We start from the raw sequence: 12,710 nt of genomic DNA on the forward strand, positions 1-12,710 counted from the left end.
ATGAGGGTTTCAGTATCTCTACATCCTCATCAACACTTATTTTTGTCTGCCTTTTTTTTTAATTGTCCACCTTTTTGACTAAAGTAGGTGGGAAGTAGTATCACACTGTGGTTGTGATTTGCATTTCCATATTGACTAATGATGTTGAGCAATTTTTCATGTGTGTGTTGGCCATTTGTAGCTCTTTCTTGCACAAATACCTATTCACATCTTTTGGCCTGTTTGAATTTGGTTATTTGCTTTTTTATTGTTGAGTTATAAGACTTCTGATTATACTAGTCTATACATAATTTGCAATCAGATATAATTTGCAAATATTTTTCTCCCATTCTTTAGATTGTCTTTCCACTTTTTTGATAGTATTATTTGAAGCAAAAATGTTTTTAATCTTGATAAAGTCCAATTCATTTTTTTAGCGGCTTGAGCTTCATGTATCATATCTAAGAAACCACTGCCTAATCCAAGGTCATGAAGATACAAACCTATGTTTTCTTCTACGAGTTTCATAATTTTAACTCTTACTTTCAGGTCTTTCACCCATTTTGACTTAATTTTTATATATGGTATGAAGTATTTATGGTATGAAGTAATACTGTAAATGATATAAAGTAATTACGGTATAATTAATGCAACTGAATATCAAGTTGCCTAGCCCTATTTGTTGAAAGCCTATTCTTTCCCCCTTGAGTGGTTTGACATCTTTGCCCAAAATCAGTTGACCACCGATGTATGGGTTTATTTCTGTACTCTTAATTATATTTCATTAATCTGTGTCCATTATTATGCCAGTCCCCCATTGTCTTGATTACCATAGCTTTGTAATAAGTTTTGAAATCAGGAATTATGTGGGCTCTGTGCTGATAAGTGTGGAGCCTGCTTGCGATTCTCTCTCTTCCTCTTTCTCTGCCCCTCTGCTGCTTTTGCTCCCTCGCTTTCTCTCTCAAAATAAACTTTAAAAAACAAAGAATGTGTGTGGGTGGCTTAGTCTGTTAAGCATCTGACTCTCGATTTCAGCTCATTATGATCTCATGGTTCATGGGTTCAAGCCCATGTTGGGCTCTGTCCCAACAGTGTGGAGCCTGCTTGGGATTCTCTCTCTCCCTCTCTCTCTGCCCATTCTCTGGTTGTGCTCTCTTGCTTTCTCTCTCAAAACACATAAATAAACTTTGAAACCAGGAATTATGAGTCCTCTTTTTTTTTTTCAAGACTGATTAGCTAATTTGGACCCTTACATTCCCATATGAATTTTAAAACCAGCTTATGAATTTCTTCCAAAAGCACAGCTGGGATTTTGACAGAGATGGCACTGAATCTGTGAATTGGAAAATGTTGCCATCTTAACAATATTAAGACTTCCAATCCATGAACATGGGATATCTTTCCATGTATTTACGTCTTTTTTAACTTCTCTCAATAGTGTTTTGTAGTTTCTATTCATATCTTACACTAATTTTATTAAATGTATTCTTAAATAATTTATTCTTTTTAATGCTATTGCACAGGTTTGTTTAATATTGACTCTGTATCCAGTGTATTTCTAAACTTCCATGTTAATTCTAACAGTGTGTCTCTAGTCTTTTGGATTTTCTAGATACATAATCATGTTGCTTTCAAGTAATGACAGCTTATTTATTTCTTCCCAATCCTTGCCATTTTTATTTTTTTATTATATAACTGTACTGAGCAGAACTTCTAGCACAACGTTAAATGGAAATTGTAATAGAGAACACTCTTGTATCATTCTCCATCTAAATAGGAAACATTTTAAACTATTTCACTACTGTGTATGACATTTGTTACATGTATATATTTTTTAATAAAAATGAGCACTGAGGGGCGCCTGGGTGGCGCAGTCGGTTAAGCGTCCGACTTCAGCCAGGTCACGATCTCGCGGTCCGTGAGTTCGAGCCCCGCGTCGGGCTCTGGGCTGATGGCTCAGAGCCTGGAGCCTGTTTCCGATTCTGTGTCTCCCTCTCTCTCTGCCCCTCCCCCGTTCATGCTCTGTCTCTCTCTGTCCCAAGATGGATAAACGTTGAAAAAAAAAAAAAATTAAAAAAAAAAAAATGAGCACTGAATTTTTGTCAAACTTTTCTGATCTCTGTCAAGAAGACCACATGGTTGGTTGGGGGTTTTTTGTTTTGTTCTGTTTTGTTTTTTGCCAGTTAATGTAGTGAAATACACTGATCCATCTTTGAATGCTAAGATACTCTTGCATACATGGAATAAGCCATACTTAATAGTGCTATATTATGCTTTTAAAATATATGGTTGGATTCAACTTGCTAATATTTTGTTAAGAACTTTTGGATGTACATCCATGAGAAAGATTGGTGAATAATTTCCCCCTTTTTTTTAATGTCCTTGTCAGGTTTTGAAATAAAGATCATGTTGGACTTGCTTTAAAAAATTAAAACATTAGAAAATATTCTTTCTTTTCTATTCTCTGAATAAGTTTGGGTAAGTTTGATATTTTTTCCTAAATGTTTGCAGAAATTTACCAGTGAAATCATCTGACGCTTAGGATTTCTTTGTCGAAAGATTTTCAATTGCTTAAATTTCATTAGAAGTATTAGACTACTCAAATTTTCTATTTTTTCTGTGAGGGGTAAGTTTTGCTTCACAAGGATTTATTCATTTTTACCCAAATTATGTCAGACTTATTGGTATAAATTTATTCATAATATCTTTAACTTTTTGATGTCTGTAATGGTATCCCCCTTTTCATTCCTAATATTGTTAATTTATATTTATTTCTTTATCAGTCTTGATAAGGGCTTCTTAAATTTATTCTTTTCAAAGAACCAAATCTTAGCTTTGTTGATTTTTCTGCTGCACATTTGCATTCTATATTTCATTCACTTCTGCTTTTTTTTTTTAAATCATTTTTTAACGTTTATTCAGTTTTGAGAGACAGAGTATGAGCAGCAGAGGAGCAGAGACAGAGGGAGACACAGAATCTGAAGCATGCTCCAGGCTCTGAGTTGTCAGCACAGAGCCCAGTGTGTGGGGCTGGAACCCATGAACTGTGAGATCATGACCAGAGCCGAAGTCAGAAACCTAACCGACTAAACCACCCCCAGGTGCCCCTCTCTGCAGTTACTATTTCTCATAACTACCAATACTATTCAGAAAGCATAGTTGTTTAGGTTACTTTGGTAGGAGCCATTGCTCTCACGTTCCCAGTACCTATTAATTGCTCCCCTTACTGTGCCAAAGCAGTGAACTGGATGCCTCAAGTTAACAACATTCAGTTTTGCTTTATAGATTTAACTATAGAACCATGTAAATGCTTTACATTACTATAAAAGAAAATTCCTAAAAGTTATTCTAAAAACATAAAATAAAATATAATATAAAATAAAACAAGGGCACCTCAGTGGCTTAGTTGGTTAAGCACCCAACTTTGGCTCAGGTCATGATCTCACAGTTCCCGGGTTCAAGCCCCACATCAGGCTCACTGCCGTCAGCACAGAGCCTGCTTTGGATCCTGTGTCCCCCTCTCTCTGCCCCTAACCTGCTTGAGCACACTTTCTCCCTCTCTCAAAAAAATTAACATTAAAAAAAATTTTTTAATAAATAAAATCAAAACAAAATGTATCCAGTTAGCGGCACAGCCACATACAGATCTATTCTAAGTAACTTAAAACACAGTAATTTGATTATACATGCCTAGTGAGTTATATTCTAAGAACAAAAATATCTCCACAAAAATCTTAAGCTATTTTTAACAATTATATTAAGAATGGTAGTTTGGTTTGTTATTCTGAGACTATTTGTTGTGTGTATAATGTGGAATAAAGAAAATGAGTGACATTCCATCATTTCTGGAGTCACTGAGAAGCAAATTTCTCAGCATGGCAAGAAGGTTATACTAATAATTGCATTTAAGGATAAACCCTATAGCCCTGAATTTGACTTAGACATTTAAGCATGGGTTACTTATGTATTTTATCTCTAAACACAAACAAAAATCACATATTTCCTAATTCTGTGCATGAAAAAAAAAAGCCAAGAGATAAAGATCACATAATAGCAATGAGCTCCTCTAGCCCACAGACTGTGATCTTGGAAACGTATTTATCACTAAAAGAAACCAAGGATCCTTGGAGAAAAGGCTTATTACAGATTTGGGGCTAGAAATATACATGATAAGCCTGGAATATCATAGCATCCCATACATTAAGGAAGCTCTCAAAAGTACTAGGGACAGACCAAAAGGATTCAGGAGCCAATCTGGTATATCTAGATAGTATTAAGATGATAAAGCTGCACTTATGAGATAATTGTTCTTAAATCCTTACCTTTTACAAATATATACTAAGACATTTACAGAGGATACGATAGGATACCTGATTTTCTTCAAACTACAGAAGGGGAAAACTAAAGAGAGGTATAGACAATATAAGCCATGAGTTGATCATTGTTTAAGGTGGGTGATGAGCATATAAAGGTTCATTATACGTGTCTGTTTACTTTTGTGCATAGTTGAAATGTCCCATAATAAAAATTTTTGAGTTTACTGTCATCTGGTTTACCTCATCAAATCTACAGTTTTGTAAATCACTTGCTCTCCCCCAACAATGGCTGTAACAATATAGTGGGTATAAAAAAGAGGCACTGTATATCAAAAAACTAGCCAAATAATTTGTGCTACAAATATCACTCCAATATGACAAATATTAATTATAAGAAAGAATTCCCGCTATATATTATTAACTCAATTATTATGAAGCTTAAACATCTAATTCCAGAGTATCCACATCTGAATGGAACAGAACTGTAACACTGATACTCCTCCCTAGCCATAACTTTGCTTTAAGGCAAAACAAGAATAAATATAGCTATTTACCTTTATTGGATCCTGTTATAGTAGATCTATTTGAATGTTTAGAATGGGAAATCTCTGTTTCTGATTTTTTTTGCATAATTATTTGATTTCCAAACCTCTTAGGTCCTAAGTAAAAGACTGTAAATTTCTGCTGTATATCAAGTCCAACTGGAAAAAGGAAAAAAGTATACAAGTGCTAATTTAAGTTGTATAAATCTAGCCATGAGACCATCTATTTGTTGTTATTTGTTGGTGAGTTGGTTTCAAGTTTGTATTTAAATTCTAGTTAGGTAACATACAGTGTAATATTAGTTTCAGGTGTAGAATTTACACACTTACATATGACCCACAGTGCTCATCAGAACAAGTGCCCTCCTTAATACTCATCACCCATTTCTATACCTTTTGAAATGAAAGAGCCAACAAGTCCAGGAAGTAAAAATGTTTAAAAAAAGGCATTAAAAATATAATGAAATTTATACATCTATCATCATAAAAATAAAAATCAAAGTTCCTACAAGTTCAAAATTTATCTTGGAAATTAAAATACCTATAAATGAACAAATAAAATTTTAATTTTGTTATCTTAGTCCATGCTACCTTTTATATCTCTAAATACATGAAACTTCCCTTAAAATTGTTCATAGTATTTAAATGAATTATTTTTACACAATATCATTTAAATTGTTTTTCTGTTTCAGCATGAAAGAAATAACTTTTAAATGCTATCACATGCTTTACATTCATGTGTTCATTACTTCGATGAACCTACCATATTCAGAACTAATTAGATTTATGCTAAGATCTTCAGATTTAAAAGCTCTCCTCACATCAATCTTTTTAGTCCAATTTCCAGCTCTTAGCAAAACAGAATCCCTGAAAAAGAATAAGTTATCATTTAAATAGTGATCCAAATACTAAATGAAATAATATTATTGACCCTTAGATAAGTCCTATCTCATAGTAAACTAAAGTCAATACTGAAAATCACTTGCTACAAATTCTGAGGGGAGAAATGGGGTGCAATGGAGATACCACAACCATTGACCAAACAGCTGATTCCAAACTGCATTGCCTCATTTCAGGCCCACCTGAACACATAGCTGCTGTCAACCACACAAGAGCTTGCCCCTAAATCACTACCACTTTTAAATGGCTATACACAGGTTACACAAATTTGTGAGAACTTTAGTATCTTTAAAATTAATATAAAATAGCTCATACCCAGTAACATCACAAACCAGCAACCAATATTGTGACTGAACTTATTTTAGCCTTAAATAGTCAAGACTATAATCAGATTTAATTTTCACAGAGAACAAAGATTTGCATAATGACATATTCTCTACAAATGTGCCATGGCTAGTTGCAGGAGAGTAGTTAACAGTGAAAGGGATATCCTATCAGACACTGTAATTCCTATAGGAATCTTGCATAGAACATTTCAGGATCGTATCCTCCAGTACTCTGGCAACAATGAGGAGTTTCCCATTTCAGAGTCAATGCCATTCCTGAACTTATAAGTAAATCAATATAATTAGGAACATAGCCTCTGGACTCAGAATGCTTAGGCTCAAATCTAGACTTTGCTATAAACTATCTATATGTCCTTGGACAAATTAATTAAACTCTCTTAGTCTCAATTTCCTTCTCTATTAAATATAGATAATGATAGCACCTATCTATACAAAGATTAAATAATTCAATACCTGAACCTACTAAGTGCTCAAAAACTATTAGCTATAGCTATAACTGATATCCTTAGAGTTTGCTTATGACATCCTGGGAGAAAATAACAGTATTAGAAAAAAGGCTGATGTAAGAATTACAGAATGGCATGCTAGACAACTAGCATGAAGGTACCTCCTTTACATATTTGATCTGGTTGCCTGGATCCTACAGTGGAGCTACAGTAGGTTGTTACATTTTAATTTGGAAATAGAAGATGTATCTTAAAGGAGTAGGAGAAAGATAATCAGAGTAGTAAAGTCATGAATGGAGAAAAGCAACAAAGTAAGAAAGTTCAGCAACAATGGACTACAGCCACCCCTAATGGCCATTTATTCACTTGTTTCAAACCATGGTGATAGGTTTCACACTTTACTCATTTGAGTACTAACAACAAACCCAGAGTTAATAACTTCCTTAAAGGACAAGTGGAGAAACAACCCTACTACAGTGTAAGGAAAATGTAATTTAATTGATCTGCCAGTGATTTTATTACTCTTTCTCAGAATTTTTCTTTTAATAGTATACACTTAAAAATAAAATCAAATAGAAATTATACACTTACATAATTCTGTGCTTGAAAACCAGTTGATTATCTGCATCACCTATGATTAAGGTAACATAGTGAGAATCTGGCGCTGTTCTTTTAGTTTGTAGCTGTTTAAAGTTTCTTAATATAATGGTCACTAATATTTCTGCCATGGTATCATTATATCTTGCAATCTTAAAAAAAAAAAAAAGATAGGAATAAAAAGTGTTAAAAATAACCTTACTGCTCATATTCAGTTCCAAGTCAGCTAGGGGTAGATTCATTCCTGAAAAGACAATGAAAATACCTAAAAAACAACAAAAACAAACAAACAAAACCAAAATATTTACCTGTTCCACTTCAAGTTCATATTTTGGTAGATACATCACTGTTTCTTTTATTTGCGTTCCAAAAGGAGGGTGTCTATTTAAAATCTAAAAACATTTATATCATTATATTCTTACCACAACACCAGAAGTTCTTTTAGTAAAATAGTCAATAGTTTTAAAAATGCTTATTATCCAAAACTTTAAATAACTTATGACCACAAGAAAGAAAGTATTTTTTAGAAGAAATAAAGATATAAAAGGTTAGAAGAAATAAAGATATAAAAGGTAGGCTTTATGGGAATGAAAGCTGGTGCAGCCACTCTGGAAAACAGTATGCAGGTTCCTCAAAAAACTAAAAATAGAACTACCCTACGACCCAGTAACTGCACTACTAGGTATTTATCCAAGGGATACAGGTGTGCTGTTTCAAAGGGACACATGCACCCCAATGTTTACAGCAGCACTATCAACAATAGCCAAAGTATGGAAAGAGCCCAAATGTCCATCGATGGATGAATGAATAAAGATGTAGTATATATATACAATGGAGTATTACTTGGCAATCAAAAAGAATGAAATCTTGCCATTTGCAACTAGGTGGATGGAACTGGAGGGTATTATACTAAGTGAAATTAGTTAGAGAAAGACAAATATCATATGACTTCACTCATATGAGGACTTCAAGAGACAAAACAGATGAACATAAGAGAAGGGAAACAAAAATAATGTAAAACAGGGAGGGGGACAAAACATAAGAGACTCATAAATATGGAGAATAAACAGAGTTACTGGAGGGGGTGTGGGGGGGAATGGGCTAATGGGTAAGAGGCACTAAGGAATCTACTCCTGAAATCATTGTTGCACTATATGCTAACTAATTTGGATGTAAATTTAAAAAAATAATATAACATAAAAATAAATAAAAGGTAGGCTTTAAAATTTAGATAAAATTCATATAACATTAGTAATAAGTGAATATTAAATACCAGCTCAAGCTCCCTTGCATCTGTTTCTTCTATTTTTTTAAAGGAGGTCAAACCTGCATTTACCATTGCATTTGACAATGTTATACCTGTGGAAAATTAATCAAATAGCAGTTTTTAAACAATCCATTTTAAACTAAATCTATACTTAAGTTTTCAACAATAGTAAAAAAAAATATTTTAAAAGATCTAGAATAAGAACTAATTTTTAAAGTTTTTTTTTTAAGTTTTCAGTTGGATTAATTGGGCTGTGACATTTATTCAATCGTTCATATTTATTTTTTCAAACTAAAATAAAACATGTATTCATTTTATAGAAAAGGAACTCTAGTCCACATGATGACTCAACCCTTATTTTTATCATATGTCATCCACAGAGCAAGTACCAAGAGATTCCTATTGTTATACTCATGTTTGAAAAAAACATGATTCATGGATGGGAATATTGCTTCATAAAGCTATCGTTCTCTGAGCATTTTTTCTAATGTTTATTTTTGAGAGAGAGAGAGAGAGAGAGAGAGGGAGAGAGAGAGGGAGAGAGAGAATAAGGAAGGAGCAGAGGGAGAAAGAGGATCCAAAGTGGGCTCTGTGCTGACAGCAGACTCCGATGTGGGGTTCTAACTCACCAACTGTGAGATCATGACCTGAGCCGAAGTTGGGATGCTTAACCGACTGAGCCACCCAGCTGCCCCATCTGAACATTTGTATCTTAGAAAGAGTTCTCTGTTTCTGTACTGAAATCAGATAACTTTATTCTTCTGTCTAAAATTTCATTACATTTAGAATAAAGTGAAAATTTCCTACCATGGCCAAAATCCCTTACCTATCTGACTTGACCACAGTCTACCTATCCCTCTAATTAATTTCCTACCATTCTCTTGCTGACTAACTCTCTAGTCACATTGGTTTTAATTTTGTTCTTCAAGTACATCAAGTTCATTTCCATATTTGTATCTTCCCTGTTTCTTTATGCTTTAAGAAACTGGAATTTAAAATTCTTACACTCATAAATGAATTTAACCAAACCCCCAAATAGGAGATACTGTCAGAAGTACAAAGTTCCAAAACATTACCATGTTGTCTAAGGCACATACATTACTGGTGGGAATATTACACTATTCTTTTTCCAGATCCTTAACTATCCTTGGGAATTTCTCTTATTCATTCTTAAGATACAACTCCTAGTATTAATAATTCCTTCATGTTCATTTTCCTTTAAAACTTTTCCTGAATTTTAATTTTTTATAAACATTGTTGAAAACCAATATGCATTCATTTTTTCCCCCTGATACTCAATAAGAACTTAGATTTGCTTTTTTGTTTGGAATCCCTCACTTTTCTATTATATGAGTTTTGCTGGGCGATTTTTGCTTCTTTCTCTTCAGCTGTACTAAGTAAGTATGAAAAATACATTAGTGTTTGACAATTTGGAAGGGAAAGAATGCAAATGATCCCTGATTGACAATATTCTAGAAAGTCAGACAGGCTGGCTTTTTCATTAGTAATTTTATTAGTAATCATTTAATCTAATTTCAAAATTTTTCTATAAGTTGCCATTTCCTAATGTTGTATGGAACATCCTTCTCAATTTAGAACTCATCTTTGTGAGATGGGTGCAGCATTTGGTTTGCCAGGACCTCCACAGAAAGGTGAACCTTAATGTCAGGAACCTTTCCTCTAATTTGACCTTACTTTCACCAGCCAATCCCTATTTCCCCCCAGTTTCTATTTCCCCCCCAGAGGACTAATTAGTCCTCTGCCATCCCACTGATTTCAAACCTCAAGGAAATAAAAAAGGACTTCCTCACAAAATAACTGGAGAACTTTGTTCTAAGGAATAATGAGACAATCCCTAATAACCCATTATATAATTTTTAATGTCCCCAAGATGCATGTAAAATTATAAAGCTAACAAAGCTGTCAGTCATGGAATATAACAACTCTCTTCTTAGAGTTCTAGGTATCTAGGAAAGAGTAAGGGTCACAAAGTCAAAGGCACCAAGCTGGAAAACTCTAGAGGACTTTAGTTATACCCTAATCTTTGTAATTGACATACTCCATAGTTTTTCAGTTCATACCCAAGTTAGATCTCAATAGATAGGAAATAATTAGGCACAATCTTTTGTCTGCAGAGTCTCTATGAAGATAAGTATAAATATTGTGCTGTTACTGAAAAAAAAGAGGAAAAGTTAAGATATAATTAGATGGCATAATTTTCTGTAATGTATTAGGAATAGCCAGGATTGCTAGCTCTGTACCTTATCAAGATCAAACCAAAATAATCATAAAAGTGGAAGAGAGAGCAACACAGAGTTACCCAATCACTAAAACAAAATTTCACTCTTAGTTTGAGAACAAATTTAAAAATAAAAGCATTCACTTTTATTGGGTTTCCCAATTGATTTCAAATAGAATCCTTCAAGGAGGAAACAAAACTCGGATTTTCAAGAGAAGTACAGTACTTATTTAGGCCTACAAACACATTTTTTCTCAAAGTCTATAAACACCACAGAATAATTTTCCTAACAATAAAAAATAAAATAAACTGCAGACATTGACAAATTGCCTGCCTGTATTTGGTACCTACCAATTTTTTCCAGCTGTTTTGATACATGCAGAGAGTTTTCCCAAAGTTTACATCTAAAACATTTAGCTAAAATCAAACTGTTCAACAGTACAGCAAACTTCTTTTCTTGAACAGCCACAAAATCTGACAACCCTAAAAAAAATTTTCTGATGTTAAATCTAGTATACTAGTTTACTGGAAAAAATACTGAAAAATCCATTAATCCTGTAACATACATCTTGTAATTCGTGAGCCATTTCTGAAAATCTTCGAGGTATCTTGGGTCAAAGCAAAGTCTTGTATGGGAATGCATCCTAGTTGAGCCTGAATAAGGCTGAGGGAAAGAAATTTCATGATTTCCTTTTACAAACTATTATCTCATAGTTTTTGATATCATTTATTGAAGTTATCTCTTCTTAAATATCTCTCTGCCTTAATCTCTGTGACACTAGATGATTCTATACCTCATATCATTATTGTCACAAGTTATTGCTGACTTTCTCTTTCCAGTGTCTAAAAGTCCCCTTCTTTGTCTCTCCCAGAATGCCACTAACATTCAATACACATTTATTACATGTGTTTCTATACTGTTATCTTTATATACATGAATCTCATTCCAGCCAACCTGAAAGCTCCTGATGATGAAAAACTTAGCTTCTTTTCTGTCATTTACCTTGCTTCAGCAGAACACACTCTCAAAAAAACGTTTGTTGATTTTAAAAAATCACAAATTATCTATTTTAACTGAAGTCTAAGAGATTTTGGACATTAATTTCACATCTATATTCTGATATATATCCTTGTTTTATGTAAATATGTTCTTTTTGTATTAAAGAAAACAAATTTAAAGGTTTAAAACTAAAAAAAAAAACTTTCAGAAATATGAATCACAAACAGTAGTCAGTATTTTAAGACATTTAACAATCATCTTTACCAATTTACTTTCATTTCTCTTGTTTTAATTCTTCCTTCCATTGGAAATCTGTAAATAAAAACACAAGGCAAAACTTTTATTACTACTTATTTTAACTAAATAAAACCTTTTAAAAGTTATTTAAAACATATTTCCATACCTGATAGTTACCCGATGTGGATCTTTGTTCAATGTATTCAATGTTTTCTTTTCATTTATCCTTAACTGCACATCTACAAATTCCTTGCAGCTGGCTATCATTGTGACCTATAAAATTTCACATTTGCTCATTCATTTATGTCCATTCTTTACTTCTTTCCTTTCATACTCTATGTATTTACTTCTTTTTCTTTTTTTTAATTTTTTAAATGTTTATTTATTTATTTTGAGAGAGAGCAAGCAGGGCGAGGGCAGAGAGAGAGGGAGAGAGAGAGAGAATTCCAAGCTGACTCCACACTGTCAGCACAGAGCCTGACATAGGGCTCAATCTCACAACTGTGAGATTTATGAACTAAGCCGAAATCAAGAGTCAGACACTTAGCCAACTGAGCTACCCAGGCACCCCAGTATTTACTTATTTTTCATGCTGCCTTGGGACATCACAGCTTTGTCATTTAGCATAACAGAATTAAAGATTTACTTTATATATTTTGCTTTTTAAAGGATTCATTCATTCATTCATTAACAAGTGTTTACAAACACTTGTTATATGGTAGACATTATGTTACACACTGGGACTATGCCAATAAAATTGTAAAGGTTAACAAAATAAAATTTTAAATATTCAGTCCCATGCCTACCACATAGTAAGCACTCAATAAATGTAGCTTTCAT

General features: G+C 33.3%; 1 protein-coding gene across 11 annotated transcripts in view; it reads right to left on the reverse strand.

Moving 5' to 3' along the window:
* HFM1 (helicase for meiosis 1) overlaps positions 1-12,710 on the reverse strand; it is a 92,512-nt gene that overhangs the window by 34,398 nt on the left and 45,404 nt on the right. For 10 of the 11 annotated variants that reach the window (XR_006712449.1, XR_006712450.1, XM_045478248.1 and 7 more), the window contains 9 exons: positions 12,037-12,143; positions 11,898-11,945; positions 11,200-11,297; positions 10,985-11,116; positions 8,401-8,486; positions 7,436-7,519; positions 7,122-7,279; positions 5,601-5,704; positions 4,850-4,996 (listed from right to left, as the gene is read on the reverse strand). Coding sequence is in view for 9 of the 11 variants with exons in the window: in XM_045478248.1 (XP_045334204.1) it covers positions 4,850-4,996; positions 5,601-5,704; positions 7,122-7,279; positions 7,436-7,519; positions 8,401-8,486; positions 10,985-11,116; positions 11,200-11,297; positions 11,898-11,945; positions 12,037-12,143 (964 nt within the window). In the remaining 2 variants the exon portion in view is untranslated. The remainder of the gene's footprint in view (positions 1-4,849; positions 4,997-5,600; positions 5,705-7,121; positions 7,280-7,435; positions 7,520-8,400; positions 8,487-10,984; positions 11,117-11,199; positions 11,298-11,897; positions 11,946-12,036; positions 12,144-12,710) is intronic. The other variant, XM_045478251.1, reaches the window with a different exon arrangement.

The sequence above is a fragment of the Leopardus geoffroyi genome, chromosome C1, assembly GCF_018350155.1.
Source record: "Leopardus geoffroyi isolate Oge1 chromosome C1, O.geoffroyi_Oge1_pat1.0, whole genome shotgun sequence".
NCBI classification, from domain to species: domain Eukaryota; kingdom Metazoa; phylum Chordata; class Mammalia; order Carnivora; family Felidae; genus Leopardus; species Leopardus geoffroyi.